The 26,271-nt window shown below is 42.7% G+C and overlaps 1 protein-coding gene across 1 annotated transcript; it reads right to left on the reverse strand.

The window, feature by feature from the left end:
• Positions 1–1,366: 1,366 nt before the first annotated feature.
• LOC144937998 (calcium-activated chloride channel regulator 1-like) lies at positions 1,367–21,020 on the reverse strand. Its single transcript, XM_078865694.1, has 14 exons — positions 20,865–21,020; positions 14,852–14,989; positions 13,982–14,132; positions 12,416–12,521; positions 11,534–11,711; positions 9,427–9,645; positions 8,742–8,963; positions 7,259–7,436; positions 4,875–4,981; positions 4,222–4,446; positions 3,695–3,965; positions 3,175–3,345; positions 2,765–2,998; positions 1,367–1,772 (listed from the first exon to the last, which is right to left on the reverse strand). The coding sequence occupies exons 1-14, from the start codon at positions 21,018–21,020 to the stop codon at positions 1,396–1,398; spliced, it is 2,733 nt and encodes a 910-aa protein (XP_078721820.1). The 3' UTR covers positions 1,367–1,395.
• Positions 21,021–26,271: the final 5,251 nt, after the last annotated feature.

Genomic DNA, 26,271 nt, shown 5'->3' on the forward strand with positions numbered 1-26,271 from the left:
CTCAGCCCCACCGTAGCCCCACCCTCCCCACCCAGCCCCTCCCCACCCTCCCCACTCAGCCCCTCCCCACCCTCCCTCCCCACCCAGCCCCTCCCCACCCTCCCCTCCCCACCCAGCCCCTCTCTCTCCACCCAGCCCCTCATCACCCTCCCCTTTCCAACCAGCCCCACCCCTCCCACCCCCAACTGAATCACCTTAAGGCTGGGAATGTTGAAAGAAACACGAGGCAAAAAGATCCGATTTTTTCTTTTCAAGGCTTCCATTTTATGAATGGAGCCACCCTACCCCAGTTCCATTTTGTGAATGAAACATCGCCCGTCTCCTCATTGGCCCGAGTTGCGGCGGTGTCCCCCCCCCGCCCACCACTAACCCCCCCCCTCTACCAACCCCAACCCACCGCTCCCATTGGTCAGCGCCCCCGAGCCAATGGGAGGGCTCTGGTGGGGCGGGGCCTTGCACGACAGACAGACAGACAAATAATCCCTGGTGGGCAGTGTGGAACTGTTGTTCCTACCTGTATAACTCAAGCGTACAAATAGTGACCAGAACAATATTTTTACGCTTATTATCCTGCATGCAGTATGAAACGATGTGAGTATATGCACTAACAACAATAACTCCAATAATCCGCGCTTAAGCGGCGACATGGCGGGTCGCTGCATCTCTCGCTACGCGTGGGGGCGGAGATGCTAAAATCTGCACTTGTCTCATGGATTTTTCATCCGTTCGAGGAGCGGAAAGTTTCTATGATCCGTGGTGCGCCGCGCCGGTCATGAAAACAAAAAGGGAAAATCAAGCGCTTCGCACTTCAAAAAGGCCTGCTTATCCCCACACGATGTATCCTGGAAAGGTATGCATATTGTGCAAAAACAAGCTAGAGTATTATTTTATTAAGTCATTGTGTTTATCGGTTCCGGTTAGAACATCACCTCTTTGCTCATGGTCAAATTCTGCTTATATGACCTTGAACCCACAGAATGGGTCACCAGTGATGTATGACCTTAACACATCTCTTCAACAGGCCGTGCAGCAATTTATCGAATAAATTAGGAGGGAAACGGGAGTGAAAATTCACAATTTTTATTGTCCCAATTTTTTAAAAGCGATTTAAAAAGTGTTATTGCATTTTTTTTATTGTTTACAGCATATACAATTTATTTTCATCAAATGTAAAGTCAGTGATTTCTAAATACTAGCTGTATGATACTTTTTGTCTGCATGGTACTTTTTTTATTACTTGCAAAAAGTATCGAAAACAGCAGCAAAATTATATGGTTAAATTATGCATTTTAGCTGTTGCAAAAAAATAAGTAAAATCATTAGTATTACAAATTGCGTATTTTCTGACAACTTTTCCATACACACATTAAGTGTCTGTGACAGATCACAGGCTGTTTAAGATGTAGGGAACACCGACACTATTAGAGTGATGATGGTTACCATAAAGTACACTGTGCATGCGGGTTTAGATATTGTTGGTGGACCACCACCGTTTGGTGCCTTGGTTGGGACAACAATCAACGCAGGTGCCACGGACGCCACGTTGGAGTTCTCTCCTTTGTTGTTGTTCTTGTCGATGGCTCGTACAGAGAAATAGAGGCTGTTTCCTGGCTGGAGCTCAGCTATGGAGATGGCAAATGTTTCAGTGGAACCCGCGACCGCCGGGTCACTTGTGTTTCCCAGTGTGACGTTGTCTTCAGGCACGATCATTTCCTCTGTGCTATTCAGCAAGCCTTCGATGCTGTCGCTCGTGATGATCTCATATTTTGAAGCTGTGAAGGGGATCCAAACAACAGCATTTAACTGTCACATAGGAAAACAGCGAATAATGTTTCGTAATCATATAATTTAAAGTATGATCTATGAAATGGAGTATTAATGGTGTAAATTCATGGCTAATTGATAGTCAGTCATGTCACGAAGGACATTGTTGGCTATTCAATTCTACCACTGAATGAAAATACCATGGGATATTACCAGAGGTGTGGACTCGAGTCATGTGACTTTGACTCGAGTCAGACTCGAGTCATGAATTTGATGACTTGCGACTCGACTTGGACTTGCATAACAATGACTTTGTCCCACCTATGAGATGTGGACTCGAGTCATGTGACTTGGACTCGAGTCAGACTCGAGTCATGAATTTGATGACTTGCGACTCGACTTGGACTTGCATAACAATGACTTTGTCCCACCTCTGGATATTACCATGCTATAAAGTGGATGTTGAACATCCTAGAAGGTCTGTGTGATGAAGATAGTGAGTGAGTGAGTGAATGCCAATGTGCCTGCTGGAGGCAGTTTGTGAGTGCGACATGTATGGCTGACAGAGGTTGTATGTGCGTGCCATGTTTACATGTATGTATGTATGTGTGAATGAATGTATGTATGTGTGAATGCATGTATGTATCTGTGAATACATGTATGTATCTTGAACTTACTTCACACCGTACATAACCAATCGTGCTAATCGGAGGTGCAAGGGAAGGATAACAAGCTAAACAAAGAGCAGTTCTAAAGAAATTCGTTTTCAATTTAGCTCCAGTGGCTTCCTAATATCAGAAGGAAGAACATTCCAGACGGCCGCAGAAGTGCACCTGAAAGGGCGCGATACGGTGATCGTCTTTGTTCGATGGCCAGCCAAAAGCCGCTGCGAGGATTATGGTTTATGTTCCTTGGCAAGATCAGCAAGGTATGGTGGTTCATGTGTGGTCAGCTGTAAGCGCCGTGCGTGTGAGGCTGTGTGGCTGTGTGTCTGGGGCACCTTGGCCGAAGTCGGCGTCGTCCCCGGGCGCCGTCCAAGCCAGGTTGACGATCCCCGGTGCCAGCAACTCGGCCGTCAGGTCGAGCACGCGGCTCGGAGGGTAGATGTCCGGGGGCCCGCCCGGCGGCACCGTCGCCTGGAAGGAGCCTCCCGATGCCACTCGGCTGAAGTCCTCGCTCGGCACCAGCACCTGCCCACCCGCCGGAGCTGGCACCTGCGTTGCCACCAGCTCTCCTGGTGGGACAGAGCAGAGTTCAATATGACACAGAGCCACGGTAATTTATATTTTGGTAGAGATAGAGCGATTACAACGATTATCCTGTTAAATCTAAAATTTAATTAGTATTTACTTTCATTGTACTTCTACTTAGAGTGTAGGCACATGTTGCTGGCTGTTTAGCAAGGATCACCTTTCCCGTTTCGAATTCCCGGAATGAAGATGGCCTTGGAGCCTCTGCGTGGAGCCAGCCTCGTTGTCCCTTTACTTCCTGCCACTCTGACCTTCAGGCTGTAGCGGCCACTCGACGTGTATTGGGTGAAGTATCTGGAGTACACTCCGTCGTCCTTCTTTATGTCAGCACCTGCGCACAAGTGGAAATAATTTGTCATGTGTACGATTGGAAAATTAAAGCAAGGTTCTATGAGTAAAGGGTGGCCCCGAAATTGAATAGAGCAAGAAAAGACTGACCATTAAGCTCAGAGAAAAAAACATAAAATTACATTATCTCTACATAAAATATAGAACGGCATAATATCACTGTTAAAATAAGTGACATCAGCTATCTCAACAGAAACATGACCATTGTTTAAATATTTGATGATGCTATATTTTCAAGATCAAGTGGATGACAATGAGGTTGGCAAAAGCTGACAACATCTATCAAACAGCACCACCATTTTGTTTGGGAGCTGCTCACACCCACAACGTACCCGCGCCATTGTCCAGCAGCTCAATCTCGAGCGTTGCGCTGCGAGGTCTCTCGATCAGAGCGGTGACGTTTGCGCCGACAACAGGCGTGGTCCCACGCTTCACCTCGGCGTAAATGGTGAAGGCGCTCAAAGAGATGCCGCTGGAGGACCGCATGTGTGCCTCCACCGTGATGGGAGGCGCCCCCTTGCTGGACGCCATGCTGGTGACCGTCAGGGTAAGGGTGTCCGTGCTGGCAGCTTTATTGACTAGCCAGTATTTCCACGTCCCAACCTGAGAATGAAAACATATCTTTACTAGGGAAAATATGCATGATTTATTTAATGCACTTAATTGTACGGGAAAATCTTGTTTGAAAATATGACATTCACCGATTTTATAACAACGTTTAGTGTCTGTAAACTTCCATTCATCTAGGCCCATGAAATAGGGTAATTGATGATGCTCCATTTTAACAGTTGCTGCGCTGACGTGACATACTGGCTTTCCAAACATTTTCAACCATAAATAATTGTTGTACAAGACGTACCTTGGCACTTCCTGGAATAATTAGTCTTGCAGTTTTAAATGCTCGGTCAATGTCAAATTTTCCATTTTGGTAGGTAAAACTATTTGGATCAGTAATGTTCATCTCTGGGACAGTTGTTGACTGCCAGGTGACCACGAACTGCGTGTTGTTTCCAATGGAGGCATCGATGTTGACGTCTCCATCCATCCACTGATTCATGGTGAGAAGTTTACCCGTGCTCTCCAGCTGCCAAAGAAATCAGTCAGAATATGTATTCGGAAATTAATTTTTTTTCTATTGATCATTGATCATATATCTAGAAATATTGTTAATGTCCTACATGTGAGTGTCTTGTGGGTGACTGGCAGTGGTGTCAGGTAAGTGGTGAGTATCTGGTGACAGTATCAGGTGGTGAGGAGTGGTATGTTCCTGGTGAGCGTGGCCAGCAGAGAAAAGTCGGTGGCAATGGCAGAGAAACCAGTGGGGGGAGAATAGTTAAGTGAAGGGGACAGAGTATTTGGAGAAGATAACATTGTTTGTAGGACGGGCAGCGAAGTAGTAACCTGAAATCCCAGTTTTGTAACAGTTCGTTTCTATGTAAATGATTAATGTAGTCGACAATTTGTTATAACAGTGTATATTACAAAGATAGTAGTAATGTTGTGCTCCATTACCTGTATGACCAACACATCTGAGTCTCCACTGTCTTCAATGATGGATGTGAACGCATCCACAAGAGCATTGGTGCTCTCGTTGTCACTTGCATAATAGTTCAAACCACCTATAAAAGCAGAAACAATGGGGGGGGGGGGCGTTACGTCACAGTTCTTCCCTTAGTCTGAGACACTGGTTAAACTCCAAAATAGAGGGGAGAGTATTATTATGAAGCATTATGATGCCACCCTAAATGATACTAAAATTGTAGTTACACCCACAGCATTGGCGAGTGGTCAAAATAAAATGCAACTGAATATGGTTCAGGCCAAAGGCATGTTTTTTTTACTTTTGCATTTGCCAAATGTCCTTTTGGCATCTCTGCCATTGCCACCGACCATGGAGAAACAACCCCCTGAGACGCCGATCAAAACCATCACCTTACCATACATAGCAGGCGTTACCAAAAACATTTCCAAAATCTTAAACAAACACAAGATCCAGGTCCGATTCAGTACAGTACACAATCCGTGATCTAATCCCATCTGTGAAGGATGGCATTCCTTACATGCAATATCCTGGAGTCTACAAATTAAGTTGCACCTGTGGTGGGTGTTACATTGGGGAAACGAAACGACATATCTCGGACCGTGTTCGCAAGCACAAGTCAGATCTGAAACACGGCAGAACTAATACCTCCACCGTGGCTGACCATTGCTATAACGCTGTGGGCTCTCATGATATTGTTTTTTTCCGAGACCAAGGTACTCTGCAAACCTTCGGGCTACTATCAAAGGGTTGTTCATGAAGTTATCCAGATACATAAACATAGACATAACTTCAACCGAGAAGATGGATACAAATTGAGCAATCATTGGAAGGATGTTATTAACCAGGTTAAACCTTAACTGCTATATAGTTTGCCTTCATTTTTCCGCATCTCCAGCTTCTTCAGCTTCCCACTGCCAGCTCCGCTCACTTCAGCACTCCCCTACCCCACCTTCCCCCTCTCTATCCCTCCCCCTTGCTGCTCCCCCCTCTCTTACATATATAGCCTCCTGTTACAGCAGCCCTTTTGCCCACTTCAGCAATTGTTTCTTGCTGTGGTTGTCCCACCTGATGACGGACGCTTGTGTTGCGCCCGAAACGTAGTGATTTAATTTATTTTATTTTATACTTACGTGACTTTACCGAAAGAACCAAAGAGTATGTTTGAACGTCTTCAAACACGTGCCTCTCTTTATCATGCATCATTGTGATGGGAATTAGTTTTTTTAAGATCATCTTTACCATCGTCATGATCCTTAATGGAATTGCCCTTGCTACCCCTCCCTTCACGTGCTCTTTTTGTTATGGCAACCATAGCTCGTATCAAAACTGGCAATTGTGCTTAATGTTCCCATTTCCTTTGGCCATTCACAATGCTGAGATAATTACTACTGCGGTGTCGCATGCATTTTAGGAGTAGTTATTGTGCGCATCTCCTATAATCTGCAAACAAATGCGGACTACACCTACAGACGTTGTTCAAATCATGGCATGCGATGCAAGGTTTTCTTTTCGTAGATATTTTGAAGACGGATTATTGGGGTTTCACTGTACTATATAAATGTAGAGGTGATAACTACTCGCTGTTCGCAAGCTGAGAGAGCGGATCGTAAACAAGGTTTTCCCGCTCAATCAAACGGTCAGGGTCAAATGGGGTGAGGTAGGATCCAAACGCCAGATTGGGAAGGACCAATCGGAGGGTTCCACAAGGTGGCTGGGGACTGGACAACCCGGCCACGAACTAGTATAAAAGCCGGAGCGCTGAGAGCTCTGGGCCAGTTCTGCTACACGAAGACCCAAGTCGGCCGAAGACATCTAAGACCCTGGACCAAGCCCTCCAGCCCTTATCAGGGCTAGGGCTCAGTGTAACCAGTGGTCGGGGAGAGATCCCCTAGGTCCAGCCAGAGGACGCTGGGATAGCAGGGAGATTAGATAGCCTGCAAGGTCCGGAGGCTGCACCTCCTCAGGGTAACGGGTGAGGGGACCATATACCCCTTTGTGTGATAGGGACTGTGTATTAAGACAATAAACAGTGTGTGCCATGAAGAAGTTTAGAAGTCAGTCCTTTACAACACTACATAAGGATCAATTCGTTATGTAATGCATTCATACTAAATGTATTTGCTTTCTGAATTGCATTTACTGATACTCATTTGCATTGGTAGTCTTAACCCAGCAATGGTAATTCCACATTCCTATGGTAAAGTTCAGTCTCCCTATCGGATGTACTATGTTTCAGGCGTAACCTTAATCAAGCGTTATCACTTGGATTAATTGATTGTAGTACATTTGGAAGTGGAGGAGGGGAAATTAACACAATGTGTGTGTGTTTTTTAATCGAGCTAATAAAAGTCACCTGTTAATTTTGCGAAATTAACGAGGCCCTCCTCTGCATTTGGTCCCAAGGCGATGGTGTGAATGGTGCATCCACTATCGCGTGCAGCTTCAAAGCAGGAACTGAGGCTAGGATCCTCGCCATCGGTCATTAAGATAATTTCGTCTCCAGAGGCACTGCCGTCATCTGCAGACAAAACCTGTCCAGAGGGCATCAACATTGCAGTGTTTATGTTGCATCATGCATCCTTGGTTTAAATTTTTTATTCATATTGCTTTCATTTCCCTTGGTATTGTTTTTTTAAGATGTCTTATTCTCAGTAATAATAATGCATTTAATGACATTGCAATATCGGAAAATACTTCTCATGATGTAATTCCAATATAATGAGTTTTATTTATTTGAACAATTATTTATTTTCTCTCTCCAAATATAACATGCACTATCATACAGCATCATGGGTGATAAATAAATAAGCAAATACACAAACACTGCTGTAGTTTGTCCCTGGAGTTAGCAGTCCCTAACGAGCAATACAGCAGCATTTGTATGATCATGTCTAACTGTTGAAGGAACTGAACGTTGAAACTAGTCCAAGATTTGCCAGATTAAACAAATGCTGTTGGAAAACATTATCCCAAAAATATCAATTTTAAAGATCCACAGGATACAAAAGTACACTTGATTTGGTTTAACACGTAGGCTTTCGCGACCAATATCTATAATAGAGGTTTTTTGGGTTAGATCGAGTAAATATAAAAATGTGTCGTTAAATCCGCCACCACCCGGCCATACAACTAGTAAGGGTTGTCACGTGAACAGAACGTGGCCAATTCGTCACTAGTACAGTACTAACCAGTGTGTTGGACAGCCAAGCCACGCCATTTGCAATCTGAGTATAACGCATAATCAAATAATCATCAAATACTACATTGTTTCAATGCATGCCTATACAGGCCACCATACTTCAATAGGGATTATCGTTGGTAAGGCTATTTTATTACACACAATGGACAGGAAGGATAAGATCAATGGGCTCGTATAATGCACATGCAAAATGTACGTTGACTCATTAATCCCTCCCCCCCCCCCACTTTTCACAAGAAGAGCTCACAAGTGTGGTCACCACATCTACGCCTCTATATAAGGAACGAAACAGGTGGACTTCTCCACAAATCTGGCTATCGCCTGATGAAGCTAGTTGTAATTACTTGCGAAACGTCGTACTCAGATTGTAAATGTTGTGGCTTGGCTCTCCAACACTTGTGTGCTGTACTAGTGACGAATTGGCCACTTTCTGTTTACATGACAACCCTTACTAATTGGCTGTGTCGGGTGGTGGCGGGTTTAACGACACATTTATATATTTACGCGATTTAACCAAAAAAACATCTATTATACATTTTGTTTTCATGGTGAGTCATACTTCTGTTTATTACTAATGTGGCATCTATATTATGAAGATCCAAAAAATAAACACATCAACCTTAAATTATTAATTTACCTGAAATCCTCGTGCAAGACCTGCACATATATTTGTCCCGCCACCTGCATTCCTGGGCAAGAAAGACTTTAGTGTCTCCCGACTTGCGTTATTAATTTTGGTCAATTCACATTGGGTTTGGGCTCCACTATCGAAAGTGACAATTCCAGCCATTTCTCCTTCCTGTAAAATCTGCATGATAAAAATGTCGGCTGCTTGCCGCAGTCTCGGCAGACGATTTTCCTGCACGCAAAGGGAGAGAACAGGAGATTTGACCATGAGTACGTTTATACAGTACAATATATTTGTATTATAAAGAATTCAAATGTGACCACATCCCAAAAAGCTGTGCAATTAGGGGGCACTTGGCCATCCTGAGAGTTTTATTTCGGAGTGAGGTTAGAGAAGGAAATTAGAAACATTCCATACGAATTGCTATTATTACATTATAGAAATGTGAATACAGACTTAATAATCAGCAGAGAAGCATTGACAAAACAATCATTCGCATAATTAACTTCGTGATGCATGCATATCCGTGCATAATATCAATAGAATGAAAGAGGCACTCAATAAATCTTAGGATCAAAGTGACTTTCATTTCGTAGACGTGCTAGAGACAACTGTAACTGCTTGCATTAATGGTGACGCAAGATGTCTTGCCTCTGAGAACAGGAGAATGGGCATGTGAGTAGAAGTAACTCACCGCACTCATGCTGCCAGACTTATCCAGGACAAGCGTGATGACTCTGGCAGAGGGCTGCAGAAGGCTAAATGTTGGCGGTGTGAGGCCGCTGGCAGGGGTGTTGTTATTGAAATCGTCATGCTTAAGCATGACCTCCCAGGCGCTACTCAAGCCACACAGACGATTTTGTCGATTCGGAGCCAGTCGGTTGTGCGTTTTTGCAGTGCAGAATGTGTTTACCTGGGGTAATTCAAATACATAACGAAGAGTTTCATGAGGAAGAGTATAGTTTACCAACTTGAAATATTATTGCATAACACTAAAACATGTCAATTTTAATACATTTGTAAGTTTTAAGGTAAGTTAAACATTATTTTGAAGCAAAACTGTACACGTTTGTGTTTTACTATAATTTTGCATGCCATGCAAAAACTGTCGTGTATTGCATTTGGAAAAGTATTACCAATTATGTGCTTTAAAGTGAATAGTGTTTCAATCTACAGCCCACAAATTGTGTACATATATTCGTACATGAAATCATGGATCACATCCTGATTTAGTGAGTTCATGCTGATCGGATTGATCTAAATTTGTATCTTGCGTAAAATTTGTACATTTCAGAATATAGAACTCTTGCACGTGCGTGTGATGTCATGAAGGAGTGGAGCTTATGAGCGTGTGCTTTAACAGTTGATTTACAAAAATACGGTTATGGTGATTAAAAGGTGGTGTTTGTTGTTGCTCCTTTAGTTGTTTTTTGTACAAATCACTATATATTTCTACAAGAGTATCCTGAGTGAAATCATCTTAGTCTACATAATTTATAGGGTGCCCAGGAATAAATAAAAATAGACAACTATAAAAAAAACTAGCTTGTTTGCCCGTCCAAGGACGGGTGTATATTGCAGTAAATCTGAAATATTCAATAGAAAAGTGACGTCACCCGCTAATAGTTATTGTGGAGGGGTGCGGCATGTGGAGTGACGTCACCCGCTCATGATTATTAATGAGAAGAGGGGTGTGGCATGTGGAGTGCGCGACCTTGTGCATTAGTGTAAATTTCCACGCGGGCATGAATATTAATGATGGGGGGGGGGGCTCTTTTGCAGTGACGTCACGCACGGATGCAACACTGTGCTGCGTAGATTTATTTTTTACCGTCACTTTCTGTAAAGAAACGTCGTCATATTTGAAGCGATTTTGCGTAATAAATGATTTAATTCAGCTGGACCTTCCTCTGCGCTAGTGTAAAAATTCACCCACTCATGAATATTAATGAGGGGGGTTGGGCCTCATGTGGAGTGACGTCACGCGGGGGGGGGCCTCATGTGGAGTGACGTCACGCGCGGGACGGACAGACATTTCTGGGTGATTATAGTACGTAATTCCGACTGGTATGCAGGTAGTTCTACGAGGCTATACAGTGAGGCCCATTATTGTGTCGTTTTATTCCAGAAGGAGGAGCACTACTTATTCCAAGCAATTTTATATAGCCAATAAGCTCACCAACCGTGCGCTCAAAGCTCTCAGCAAGAAACCCTGAAGTGTTCCTCTCATGGCACTTCCAAAATTCCCTGGCTTAATATCTAAACAATTGTTGGTAAGATCTCAACAAGAAGTTGCTTCTCCAGCCATGGTGAATTCCTCTCTACACTAAATGTTCTTAGTTACCTGGCTGTTGACCAATGTTGCCAACATACCCATGAAGGGTTATTTTCCACAACTCTATAAATACTTCCTCTGCAAAGGTCCAACTTTGTTATATATATATACAAATATTGCAATGTATATGGGAAAATATGAATTGCAAGATTAAATGGATTGGGGAATTAAAAGTTATGTAAAACGTAAAAATTACGCATTTTTACGATTCATAATATATTTTAGGTCAGATTGCATAAATAAAATGTGTCAAACCATCCTCACGTGACAACTTTTTGTTCACGTGAAAACTTTATTATTCGGCTGTGTCGCAAAAGCCTACGTATTAAACTTGCCACATTATTTTGGATGCTTTTCCTAGCATGCGGTGTAAGGAGGATTAAAACAAAGAACGCACACAGACTTGTATTCTCACGTATATTACATGTGTAAAGCGCGCACCCTTTAATACAGAATGAACACTTACACTGTTGATCCATTGCAGACCCATGATGGACTCTTTTGCTGTCTGAACTTCGTCTGGGAGGAAGGAGCAACCCTTTTCAGGTAGGCCCGTGCTTTCTATCTTACACTTGTCCACCGTGCATGTACCATCCACTCTGCAGGTCACCTTGCCAATGCCGCCCGTGATGTCTTTGGAGCACCTGTAAATCAAAAACATGAAATGGCAAACATGCAATATATAACTGAGAAATGATATTACAGTGCACATTCAAACCTCGATGTGTGTTCTGGTTATCAAATGTCTCCAAAGTGGCTCGTTGAATGTGTGTTGTCCTAAATAAAATTGTATTGAGTGATAGGTGCATTGTGGGTAATAAATGAACAGGAATACCACCGTCTGCCTCCCTGCATACATTTTTAGACAATGGCACCATTGACCTTCTAGAATTATGCTATCCACCAGCATTTATTTAAACAAGAAAACTCTGGACTAGTGTTGACCGTTTGGGTATATGATCAGAGTTATGCTTGTTAATACAAATGTTGTTTGATTGTCATATGTTATCCGCAAGAGCACTCCCTCTTCATCTCTGTTCCCTGATGAGTGCTGTAACATCTTAGTGTTTGCGTATCACCTTCTCTGGCCATTTTATCAACACCTTTTCAATGATTTTAGCGTCAGAATTTCACAAATATTTAGGAGTGTGCCCTTTTGCAAATATTCAGGTCGGTATTTGGCTTGGTATAAGTACAATCCTGGCCACATCCAGTGAAATACTGATTTAAATAGCTTTGGTAAGCATACGGTAGTGAAATAATTAATAAAAGGTACAATTGCAAATGTAAGCCAAATCTATGTTGAATTCTAATTCAATGCATACAGTTTTGAAGCATTGATACCCACCTCGTGAATTCTGGATTTTTTCCATCCACGTAAAAAGGTTCCTCTTCACTGTACTCATCAAATAGACCCCAGCGAAAGTGGCCCCATTCATGGACAAAAGCCCTTCCTGTGAAATAACACACATGCGTTTTCTTCCAGTTTTGGAAAATTATACAGGGGGGGGGCGGGGTGGGGGAGAATATGCAATGTGGATAACTGTCTTTCAGAACCTGAAAGTGAACGTGCTGCTTTAAAATAATGAGAGGTCATCTGTAATATTATTCTGAATGGGTGGATGTGGTTTTCTGTCCTCTGGGCAGTAATGTATTGCTATGAAGAACTGTCTTCCATTTTATATTATGCGCCCCCAACTGATGCTTCAAAATACAGGGGTAATGTGCACCTTTAACAAGGAAAAAACGGTGTATCTAAGGTCTTAAGCTGTCCTTCCATCCAACTGCATGTCCTTTCTAACTCTCGATGCAAAACTGTCATGTTAACCTTTTTGGTAGAGATGTCAAAGTGATGGTCTCTGGTGTGCTGTCAATACACTTGTATGGTAATTTTTAGCATTATTACATTTCACCACAAGATAAAGTTGCAGACATGAACTTGTCTGTTGGGAATACAAGGGCTATTGAGGTAGAGTGAATGTGTGGCAACTCTGATTTATTTAGATGAGGTGACTTTGGTGAAGACCAAGTAGCACTCGGTAATATTACAGTATTTGTTTGTGATAGTGCACGCGTGTTGATGTGTTGTATGTGTGGGATTGTGAGAGTGTGTGGATGTGTGTATTTATGGTTGTCGTATTTGTAAGATACCAGATTTGTAAACGTAGGTGAGCATCTGGTGCGGTGTATAAACATCGCCACTAGGGAGACAAAGGTGGCCGGGCATAGTGTTGGCCACCCACACTCTTGTGTGCTGTGCCAGCCCCAGCACTTTCCCCAAAAAGTCTGTTAAAGCTATATGGAGGATCTTTGTTGTTGTTTGCTGTATGCGGACGTGAGTAGTAGTGGACTTACGACTGGGCCCTGTCGTCTTTACGTTTTCACAAAAATGTACACAATCCCATTGGTAAATCCTGTAGGGAATCGGAAATGGGCCAAATCTTGACCTATGCAATTTGGAATTGCGTAAGCCACTCGGTACTCGGATCACAGATTAGTTTGACTGAGCTGCCTGGTCTGCAGCATCTAAGCTGGTCAGAATGTTATAGGATTGGGCATTGAGCCAAAAACTTGGTCAGTAGAGAGGGTTGCCCATAAAATGAATGAGATTTTGGGAGGGGAGGATGCCACGCACGTTTAAATGGTTACAGAACAAATTTTGCCCCTCCCTGCACGACGGCTTTCATGGAGGATGAGGAAACATGTAGTGAGATGAGGGTGGTGAGTAATGGATTTGTGAGTGCATTGAGTTGACATCTCTTGGGGTGAAAATTTGAGATTTCACAGGTGTGGGCTAATATTTAATAACAGAAGATACCAATAAATAAGTACCCATGTATTACACATCCCTGAGTTGATTCAGTAGGTTAAAACAAAGCGCTGCGCATTATTCCTAAGCAGAGGTTTTGCCTACCTCGTGGTCCGTACGCTTTCAGGTTTTCGTCATCCAGGAGGAAGTTTGGGGTGAACTGAATGTATTGGCCGGGTTCACCGCACTGCCCGTACTGGTGAGTGTACGGCGAGTCATCCTTAGGGTCGTCCCACGGATGAACAAGCACATCCGCCTTCGTGAAAAAATGAAAAAAAGCGATTATGCAGATTTTGTAAAAAAAACTAAAATTCCAGAGGTTTCTGTTTGGGATATTTGCCCAATTTATATACATATCTGTTTTTTATTTGGAAAACTTTTAATATCCGAATCTGTCTAAACATAAAGTGGCTGAATCGTGTAGTATTTTTTGTATTACAATGCATGCAGGGGCCATTAGACTCTTATAGGTACCCACTGCATTTTTTTACCATTTGGGGGGCATGGCTAATTCATTGAGCTGAGAAGGCGTAGTGTCCCATTCCACGCGATTGATGTAGTGGTTTTGTTGCCACTATTTCGCAAATTTGTAGGTGGGGAGTCTGCCACATTTTTTGGGAAAAATTATAAATTTCAGTGAGTGCTGTATCTCACATAACCCTAACCTGAGGAACAAATATGAAATTATCGCATATTGTTTAATCCGTTTTTAATAAATCCAATCTTCACACCACCCCCCGGTACAGCTTTTCGTAATTACCAACCCATCAGGTGCATGCGGTGTGTATTGTTTAAACGGTATATGAAAGGGAAAGATTGGTAACCATTAATCTACTTGCCAGGACTCGATTTGAGAAACACCATTTTGAACACTGATTGTAGCTCATATATTCAATTCCATATTATAAAAAAATACGAGTACATCAACATGTTGACATGCATTCATTGCGTCTCCTCGTGTCTGTAATTGCTTACCTTGCCATAGTACTCGTATGTTGGCCGTGTGTAGTTTTTAGACGCCCAGGAAGATGGGATCAAAATGCTGACATTTCTAAAGAAAACTCGGTTGTTCGTGGCTGCATGCAGATAGGCAGATGCATCTGTCACCATTGCCTATTAAGCGAAATGTTAATAAGAAACATGTAATGGTAACACAACATTTACTGTTTTACCTTACTAATTCGCTGTAGAAATAATATTAAATTCGTGGAAATTAGACTCAGGACTTTAAACAGTAATTCATTCAGAAAAGTCCAGTTTTATTAAAACAATTGTGATGGCATTGTGATCCCTGCACAGTGCAAGCATGGCTCCTGAACGGGTGGACTGGAGGATTGGGTTTGGTCATGCATGGTGACATCATTTACCTTGCCACCTTCTAGCTCCCCCCTCCCTTTCTAACCCCCGTATCCTCAAAAACGTCCCTCGTCATCGGTTGAATTCACGCAAGCCCTTTTGAACCCATGCCCTTAACCTTAACCAATGCGAATTCAACCCTGATGTAGCTTGTAGAGCTGAATGGAGTTCAAAATAACTCGCAGACACCTTGTGAAAGACCCAACGCAGGAGATCCCTGGGTTGATCTTCCACGAAGCTAATGGTCAACCCTAAACTACATCTGCACAACCATGGCAGATGCGAATACCTGATGCTCAAATGGAAAATTTAAAACTCTCCAGTGTGCGACTGTGCTCACCCAGAACAGACAATAAAACATATAACGCCGCAATGCCCGATCCACAAATACGAAGGAGACATTGCAACGATACACTTCGCTGCTTCTGACGCAGTTATCTGGCTTGACCACCTGAATGTTAAATTGTAGCTGTTGCTCTGAATCTACATCAGCCATACGAGAGAAAAAAGCGCCCGTAACCACATCGTGATTGACCGGCGGCATTGAGAGGTGCGTGTCATGCCCATCCTGCATGTGGTGCTCACGTCCCACAGTGTGCATACAAATCGGTCGACACACCTGGCTGATGGGGAAAGCAACCACGTGTATCAGTGTGTTCTCAAAATATGTCAGCATTTCCCTTGGATTCCGATATGTGCATGGCGAGGCATTTTTTTGCATGGGATATCACATTGGTCAAGCAATATGTGAACTCATCCCATGTGAAAAGACCCTTTCGGTCCCTGAACAAAGGTGGGATTTATGATATGTGCACAAGTTTGGCAGCAGCAAGGTATTATTCATTGTTCTATAACTGCAAAAAACGACTGAAGCAAAAGTCTCTGCATTAAGTGGATAGCAGGAGTAGAATGCAGTACAGTTGCATTAGCAGTGCATAAGGATATGTATGTTGAATTTATTTCACACCGTTGGTAGCCAACCGTGTTAATCGGAGTTGCGGACATATATAACACATTCCTGCGGAGGGAGCTGGTAGGAACGTTGGGTTGCTCGGTCAATGGCCAGGGTCAACGGCGGCGTGGTGTATTCCGCAAATATGCCCGACTGTGAGGGCGGGCACAAGCCGGCGTGAGTAGGTTAAACGTTGAGTTTTATAAGGGCACCACGGGGTGACCAGCCCCTCCCCACCCAGCTCCACCCCTCCCACCCCCCACCCAGCCCCCCCTCCCCACCCTCCCCTCCCCACCCAGCCCCTCCCCACCCTCCCCACTCAGCCCCTCCCCACCCTCCCCTCTCCACCCAGCCCCTCCCCACCCTCCCCACCCAGCCCCTCCCCACCCTCCCCACCCAGCCCCTCCCCACCCTCCCCACTCAGCCCCTCCCCACCCTCCCCTCTCCACCCATCCTCCCCACCCAGCCCCTCCCCACCCTCCCCACCCAGCCCCACCCCTCCCACCCGCCACCCAGCCCCACCCTCCCCACCCAGCCCCTCCCTGAACGACGGACACAATAATCCCCTGTGGGCTGGTGTAACCTGGCGGTTCCTACCAGTAAGACTCAAGTATATAACGTACAGTATCTAATTATTCTATGAAGTGTATGTGCCATATTCAACAAACCTCATACAAAGCCACATTTTTAAGCTACGTTTACAAATTTTACATCAATCGGAAGCCTGTCGTCTGTAGATGTGCAAGCGAAAAAAAGTGTTTACGACCTTTCATTGCCGAGCCATGAGTGAGACACATAAACGTGCTCATGTGGACAAAAATCAGGGATCTTGCTGGAAGGCGTTGGACGAAAATGATTAATTTCATAAAACTAAACTATGTTTTATTTTACCAGGTAAGGCCCTCTGAGCTATAATGCTCTTTGTTAGAAGTGACCTGGCTACAGATGATAGCTCCACGAAGTGGCTTATGTGGACATTTATAGCAGCCTAATACTCTAAATGAGGCAAGGATGGGAATGAATGGGAGTAATAAGTGATTGAATTAGTGAGGAATGAGAGAAATTTTTACATCAAACACTTTTTGTTAAAATATTCACAATGATACTTATATTTACTGTGAAATTCAAGTATTGTACCATACCTTGCTTGAGTGCGTTTCAAAATTAAAATGTTCGCTGTTCGCCAGACTATAGTGTGTGCAATTGAGAAAATAAGTGAATAAATGAGGGACAAATCAGAGGTGAGAGAATTTAGTAAGTTAAATAATACGAGGATGAGGGAAGAATGTGTAAGTGAATAAGGCACGAGTAAGATAATGGGGAGAGAATGCAAAAATTTGAGAATTAGTAAATACAAGGATTGGGAGGTTTGAGTGAGTGAATGACCGAGGAGAATGATTGAGGGAGAAGAACGATTACCTAATCTATTTCATATGTATAGATTACCTTCACTCAATGTGCTTGAGATAATGGAATTATTTAGTTGATACAAGATTGAGGAATGAGTGGCAGCGACAAGAGGGAGATTAGGGATCACAAAAGGCGAGGGGAGACGTGAAGGAGTGGAGGGACGAGGGGAGAGAAGATATTGGGCAATAGAGGTGAGGCTTTAAGAGAGGGATGGGATGGTGTTAAGGAGGGTGCTCAATGTACAGGGGAAGTTGATTCCAGTGGAGGGGTGCAAGGAGGGAGAAGGACCGAACACGGGATTGGGCACAGGGAGGAGAGAGACAGAGAAGATTGGGAATGAAGATGACAAGAGGGGACATGGAAGGAGATGCGAGGGGCAAGATAATGTGGGGCAAGGCCATAAAGAGATGTAAAGAATAGCGTCAGGTATTTGGAAAGACTGCGATATTGAACGGGAAGCCGGTGGAGTTGAAGGAGGAGTGGCGAACTGAATGAGAGGAATTGATATAAATAATGAGGAATGTAATTGAATGAGAGGGTTGAGCAAAAAAAAGATCACCAATGAATGAGTGGAATGAGCGATTGAATGATAAATAAATTTGTAAATTTGGGAGGAATTGATGAGAGATAAATAAGTCAGCAGGTGTGTGCAATTTTATGGGGTAAGTTAGGTGATAAATTGTTAAGTAGTGCAGTAAAATCGTTTAGCAATGCACACAACGCCTTCCCCTAGCAACGCCTTCACCCTAGCAACGCATTCCCCTAGCAACGCCTTAGCAACGCTTTCATGAGCAACGCAATTCCTTAGCAACGCAACGGACCGCCCACGATGCAGCAATGAGGTGAGAATGAATGAGAGGTGCGGGTGATTTAATGGGGGTAAGAATGAGAATGAATTAAATTAATGAGTCGTTGAATGAGGTATCGGTGGTGAGTAGTGACAGGTGGTGTTTGGTGAGTGTTGAGAAGAGCTAAAAGACGAGGATTGAGCCGATGGGAACGATAACCTCGTCGATAGAACGGGATTCCATCTAGTATTCAATAATCAATTATTTTAACTTTTGACAAGTTAAAAAAGGTGTCAGTTTTGTTGCCAGATAAAAGGGTAAAAAAACAATTATCATATTTTGCTACTGGCAAATGAGGTTCCAAAGGTGTTTTGACAAGTTTTGATATCCATGAGTAGTTATAATGAATATGGTATTCATTGTCTCAGATAAATGACAATACAATTTCAATAAATGAATGTGTAATGGTTAATATCTATTTTAACCCTGTCGGATTATTCCTGTGAGTTCAGGACACCTATTTAATAATCTGGGCCAGGGGATCTGGTTTTTCTGACTTTGTATTCTGTATCTTGCTCTGAAGATGAGTAACATATTCTTGGTTCTTTCGGTAAAGTCACGTAGAAGGGGAGTAGTAAAATAATAAAAATAAAACAATAAAATTCCCACGACGTTTCGATTGCAACACATGCAATCGTCATCAGGTTTTAAAACCTCAGCAATAAAATTTGAATTGTGTTGCAATCGAAATGTCGTGATAATTTTATTGTTTTATTTTTAACACGTAGGCTTTCGCGACCAATATTATTCATAATCAACGTTTTTGTGTTTAGATCGCGTTATTTATAAATGTGTCGTAACCCTCCACCACCCGACACGGCCAATCAGTAAAAAAGTGTCACGTTGACAAAAGACAAATAGTTCACTGCTTTAGCCCACCGGTGTGTTGAAGCGTGAAACAACATTTACAATTTGTTGTGGTTTCACGCTTCAACACACCGGTGGGCTAAAGCAGTGAACTATTTGTCTTTTGTCAACGTGACACTTTTTTACTGATTGGCCGTGTCGGGTGGTGGAGGGTTACGACACATTTATAAATAACGCGATCTAAACCCAAAAACGTTGATTATGTTTTATTTTTATTACTTCCCTTCTACGTGACTTTACCGAAAGAACCAAGAAGATGAATCCCTGCAGTCAGAAAGCTTTAAATCGAAATGCGTAACATAGTTGCAAACGAAACATCGAATCTAATTGTTAAATTTGGTTTTGAGATTATCCTTCTACTTACTGGTGAGCTGAAACATTCATTGGCATTTTAAAAAATTGTCCGTATGATAGCATTATTTGGTTGCCTGTGTCTTACGTCATAAATGTGGCCAGACCATTGCGTGTCTTCTTCCATAAATCAAATGGGAATCATAATATTGGCTGTAAAACTCGTCTTGAGGAAGCACAAACTTGGCTAAATTTGAGTGTCGTATACCATTTTATGGCCCTTCATTGTCCACGATGTAAGCCTAAAACCCCTATGCCGCGGGAAAAAAAAGTCATGCACACTCCATATATACAGGCATCATGCTGTGGATGAAACCCATGACCTGCATACTAGGCAGGAGCGCAACAAGCTATTTCAACAGGGGTATGCAAGATATGAATGTGGTCCCCCCCCCCTCACTTTTACTGAAATAGCTACGGATGTTTTTAACCCGTATACAATACTATGATAATGCAATAAAATGTAGGCTATAACTCTTAACATATATTATTTTAGTTGCACCGTGTATTGCGTTTAGAGGAAGACAGTCTCACAGTGACAGTGTTAATAAAAAACTATTTAAAGGTACAATATTCACGATTATGCGTCTTGCTTTAATGCCGGCCCATCGGTTTAGGATATCCTCAAAGGGAGTGGTTCGCGCAACTTTATGCTCTACTTGTATGACTGCAATATTTTACTGTCTTTTCTTGGATTTTCTGTTTTCACATAGTCACTTTAAGATGTTTTCTTGTTCATGTTTTTGTTTTTTGTTTGTTGCGGTTGCACCCGATTCCAGAGCCGAATGGCTCTCAGGGCTATACCTAATATATTAAACTTGAAACTTGATGATAGCCAGATGCGTTTATCGGGGTTGGTCCATGGTACACCGCAGGTAATTTTACTTATCTTTTGATTCGCGGCCACTTTGTGGCCGACTGGACCCCTATGCGTCGCATACGCTGCTTACCCTATAGTTGCATCCCTGATACCAGGCAAAGGGAGTTTGATAAATTTATCTCAATTTCAAATTGCGGAAAGTGCTGTCATTCGTATAAATATCACCTGATAAATTGCATGGTCATCTGTAAGCATCCGTAAACATGTAACTCGTTGAAAGCAAACCATTCAACAACACAAGCACATTTTTAAGAAGAAAAAAAGGCCATTTTAAACATATATTTTAAAAAAATGTTGTGTTACACAAGGGAGGTGTTCACCCACCTTGATGGCGTCGATGAGCTTGGGGTCTTCGGGCACGGTGGGGTTGATGGCAATGACCAGGCCCTCATAGCCGTTGCCAATCAACCTCACTCGTGAGCTGTCACTCAGCCCCACGGCCGAGCACAGCACAGTGGCCAGAATTAGATAGGTAAACATTTGACGTGAAGTTTTGAACGACTTGTATGCGCATGCCTTGACGATGAAAGTGCTTATATACTCACTTTATTAGTACCTGTGGGTGTGCTTATCTTCGTGTGCGCAATACGTTTCGGCATGCTAAGCTGAGTTTGCTTGTGACATCGTAAATGTTAGTGGTAGTGTGGTATATGGCAGTAGTTACTCATAGACATCCGGTATGTAGTTATTATACATGATTTCACAACAAGTTCCATTGTTGCTAAATTTATGTTCTTCCAAAGCGGTTCTGCCGCATCATGTTGATGGCAATCTTGGATGCAAATACATTTTCTGTGTTGATTAACAGAACAACATTACGTAATGTACTTTTTGCAGAGGATGATATAAAATGTTGGTCAACTTCAGACAATTATAGAGAGATTACGATATGTAAGCTTGGAAGAACATGATTGTCAACTGTCTGATCAAATCTTGCATCTGGTGATCATGATGATATAGGACAGCATTAAGTGTGGTCACAGTTTATTCCCCATTTAAAAGCTGGAGTTAAATGTATATAATAAAAAAATGTAAGATTCTTTATTTTACCGATTGACACCTTGTATTTTCTTCAGCACAAACTTAAAGTTTACATATTAAGTCACATTTCACACAGGGCCATCATCAACACCATTACTATAATTTACATTTTAGTCACCTTTAAGTGCAAGAATTTCAAGATAAACATTTATAGGTTAGGAAAAGCTGAACGACCAAGGATATCAATGTATTTAAACCATCACACGTTATCGAAAAACTACTGGCAAGCCATTCCTATGCCATATCCTTATATCCGAAGATATAAAGATACTCTGAATATCGTCCCAAGAATATCAAAGAGATTTGAATGCACAAATAAATGTGTGCTCAGTACCACATTGAGAAAGATAAAGAATTTTGATTTAAAGCTTTCGTGACTTCAGGGATTCATATTCTTGGTTCTTTCGGTAAAGTGACGTATTTTTTATTACTTTATAATTTCCCTTCTACGTGACTTTACCGAAAGAACCAAGAATATAAAGATAAATAACTCACATTTAACCTACAATTACTGTTGGGGCAAGTGCTGTTAGTGAGCCCCCATTAAAGCCAGCATGACGCACAAGTGGGTGGTGTAGCTAGGACCGTGCCCGACCACGTTTGTCTCCCAAATGTTATGTTGAACACCACATTGGGTACTGATTTAAGGATGTATTGATCTATGAGCGGGCCAGGACCGCTTCAGATGTAATTTGCCTCTGATATTAGCGATGGCTGAGAATCAAGCCAAGTGGCCCGAGTATTGAATGGTTTATGCAATTCGAAAAATGTTTTAAGCCACGTTTTTTTTCTCACATTTCCCATTCGCCGCATGATTCGTGCACATGCATTGCGTACATTTATGCAAGAATGTACGAATGATACTGAGCAGCGTGAGTCTGTAATTCCTGTCTCACACGGCTGCGTGGAAAGATATGTTTGTGCTCGTAGTTGTCTATCACCAGTTATGCGTGGTTGTCTTCTCTGTGGTCGTTTGGATTTGCGTGTGTATGTTCTTGGCGCACTTGTAGTATGTACGTTGAACTTCTTTCGCACCGTACGTAGCCAAGCGTGTGGGAGGACAACTATAGACAAAAAGCACTTCTTGTGCTTTATGATTGTGGTATACAGTGGCAGTTGGTGTGGTTCTGCAGTTATTGTGGCATGCGGTTGTAGGTGGAGCAGTTGTGGTGTATGGTTGTGATTATTTCAGCGGTTGTTATTTATGGACGGGGCTAAACCGGCACGACACGGGCTGGAGAAGAGATGGACTGATGCGGTACGGGAGGATGTGGAGCTTGAGTGGATTTGCCGAAGACTGGTACCAGCGGTGTCATGATCGCCTCTGTGGAGGAGGCTCGTGAAGGACGCTGCTGCTACTAGGCAGGTTTGAGGCAGTCGCCCTCCAACAACAACGGAGGGCAGTGGAACGACGCTCACAACAACGAGCGGAGCGCCGGACAGATAAAGTGCAGTAAGTTGCCACAGTAGGGGGCACAGCTGGTGCATCTGCCAGGCATGTCGGTCAGCCAACCCATGGCACCTGCTGGGTCTGTCCCGTGACCTCGTGTCAGTGAGCCTTCGACACTTCACGTCGCCTTAAAGTGCACCTAGCCTGGCACAAGCGCTGTGGTGACGTCACCGCCACTTAGTGATGAATGGCGGCTGTTGTTGAGTTTACGGTTGTGAACGTTTCAACGGTTGCTGTGTACGGTTGTGGTTGAGCACTTGTGGGTGGTGTTGGTTGTTTCAGCGGTTGTCTATGGTTGTGGTTGAATGGTTGTTAACATTGTTTCTAACCATGTAATAAACTTTTGACACGAACCACATTGCATTCTACTATGTCAGCATTGATAACAATTCTCTCATGGTGAACATTTATAACGATACAATATACTTGACTTAAAGCTTTCGTGACTGCAAGAAAGCATATTCTTTGGTTCAAAGAAAATAACAAAAAACTACGACGTTTCGATCGCAACACAAGCGTTTGTCATCAGGAAGATGAACCTATCTACGTGACTTTAGTTTTCAGTTTCATTTATTTGGTATAGCCCTGTGAACCATTCGGCTCTTGAATTGGGTGCAACCGCAACAAACAAAAACATGAACAAGAAAACATCTTAAAGTGACTATGCGCAAATAGAAAAATCCAGGAAAAAACTGCAAAGTCTTCAAGAAAAAAAGCACCGTACACCAACCCTGTGCAAAAATCCCAGTGGGATGCAAGTCAAACAGCAACAACAACCACAAGGCAACTTAGATTAAAGCCATCATTCTGACTCCATACTGCAACAAACAAACATGGCCAAATAAAAAAACTTTTCGAAATCACCAAAATAAAGCCATAAGCAATGTAACAGTGATCATAGGAACTGTGACCGAAATTTCACAACAAACACATGAACAACATGTACCACCAAACCCTGTAGCCATAGCTGGCTGCATGAGTCACTCCACAACAACAGGAGCCTTAGAATATGATATAATATACTATTATAAAAACATCTTTAGAAAAAATGCTAGCAACTGACCAATCCCAAACATACACCACAACAAAGGTGCTCAAATAACCACAATCATAAACCACAACCGCTCAAACAACCAACGCCCTCCACACAACGGTGTACAAATGCTGAAACAATCTCAACCATGCCACAACAACCGCTGAACCAGTGGCGGCTCTTGCAAAATCTCTCAGGGGGGGCAAATGTTTGGATGATTGATAAGGATAAGGTCCACCCATGCAATGGATGAATTAACAGCTTAAGCATGTAAAGGCAACTTCACTACTTTAATATTAATGCAACATAAAGTGACTCTTACAATACATCTCCTTGTTTGTTTCTATACTCACTATTATTACACTACTTACATCACATTACTCGCTTAGTACACTGCTTACTTATACTGAAATTTTGCTCTTCTCTCTTTCAAAGTAGCAAAGTGATCAATTACTCTCTCATTGAAAGCAGGCATGTTCCTGACTAGTTCCCTCTCCATGGAAAGCATAGCCATTGCATTCAGACGTTCCAGTCCCATTACATTTCTCAGGAATATCTTGATTCTCTTTAAGGTTGAGAAACACCTCTCAGCTTCAGCAGTTGTCATGGGAGTGGTTATGAGGATGTTCAACAGAGCAACAGTCTCTGAAAAAGTATCCTGGAGGTTGTACTTCAGCAAAACCTGGTACAGCGCTAGTGCACCACAGCAGCCCTTGAATTCTGGACTCTCATAAATGACAGACAGTTCAGTCTTCAGCTTCGCCTTATTTAACATAGGGTATGCCCTGACAGTGATGTTCAGAGCCTCAACAGGGAATGTATGGGCATGCTGTTGAAACATCTCTCCTTGTAGCAGCGTGGCACTTACAAGGTGGTCGGTAAAGGAGAACCTTTCTTTGGTGTGCAATACAGTATATAATTTAATGTTGGATTTGTCTATGGCAGTATATAGTAGGGTGTAGACTCGTGTGATGTAAGAGAATAAAGTTTAGATGCAAGCATATTATATATATTTCTTACGACGTAGAATTGTAATGTATTACTTACTGTTAGTAACTCAGCGTATTGTAGAGTATATTTAGTATACTGATGATAATATGTAGTTTATACTTTAGTTATTTACGTGGTGGTTTTAGTTACTGCAGCTACATACTATTAACACTCCTTCCCTTCATTAATGCTACCCTTATCTCCTCCCTTTGATGCTGCTAATCCTGCATAATGCACGGGCATAAATAGTACTATTCACATACCTGCATTTCCCATATCACATACCTGCATTTCCCATATCCCCTCAATTTGATGCTGCTAATCCTGCATAATGCACGGGCATATGCAGTACTAGTCACATACTTGCATTTCCCATAAATATGCAAAATTCCTCTTGATATTTCATATTCTTTTGTTAAGGCTCCCCCTTTCTTCCCCCCTTCCAACCCAGCTTATATACATGCTCCAAGCACGTGTGCTGTTTCATTCAGACGCTGTCGCCTCGACAGACCTGGTTTTCACCTGAGGACGGATACTTGCGTTGTGGCGAAACGTCGTGAGAATTATTTTATTATGTTTTATTTTTATTATTTTATTACTTCCATTCTACGTGACTTTACCGAAAGAACCAAGAAGATGAATCCCTGCAGTCACGAAAGCTTTAAATCGAAATTCCACTAGGTGGCGGCAAATAATATTGTTGACTGAAACGTGCTGACGTATGATGACGTAAGCACGTTAGTGCGAGCCCTCCCGGAAGCCATAGAGAATGCATTGCAGCGGCTGCCGTTCGAAAAAAAAACATCTTTGAATGTAAGTCTATGGGAACACTCTGGGCGATTCTCAGCCAGAGTGAAATCGCCCAAAAAGAGGCGGTACTCCACAGAACGTGACATGACGCTGATTGGACTATATCCAGAGGCACAGTAACGGCTAGCATAGCTCTGTGGTTGAATGAGATTGTTAATGTGATTGAAAAAGTCCCTTTCACACATTGGTGGTGCGTCGCCCAATCGCCCTAATGAAGAAACCGCCCCTGCGCTGAACCACAACAACCTCTCCAACTACAACCATACACCACAACCAGTGACAACCACGACCATACACCGCAACATCAACCGTACATAACGTAAAAAAGCTCAACCACAACTATACACCAACTCGAAACGCAATCGTACAAATCAATAATGTGCGCCAACACAACTACACAGGCAAAT

Source organism: Lampetra fluviatilis, chromosome 20 (assembly GCF_964198595.1).
Source record: "Lampetra fluviatilis chromosome 20, kcLamFluv1.1, whole genome shotgun sequence".
Classification (NCBI taxonomy): Eukaryota; Metazoa; Chordata; class Hyperoartia; order Petromyzontiformes; family Petromyzontidae; genus Lampetra; species Lampetra fluviatilis.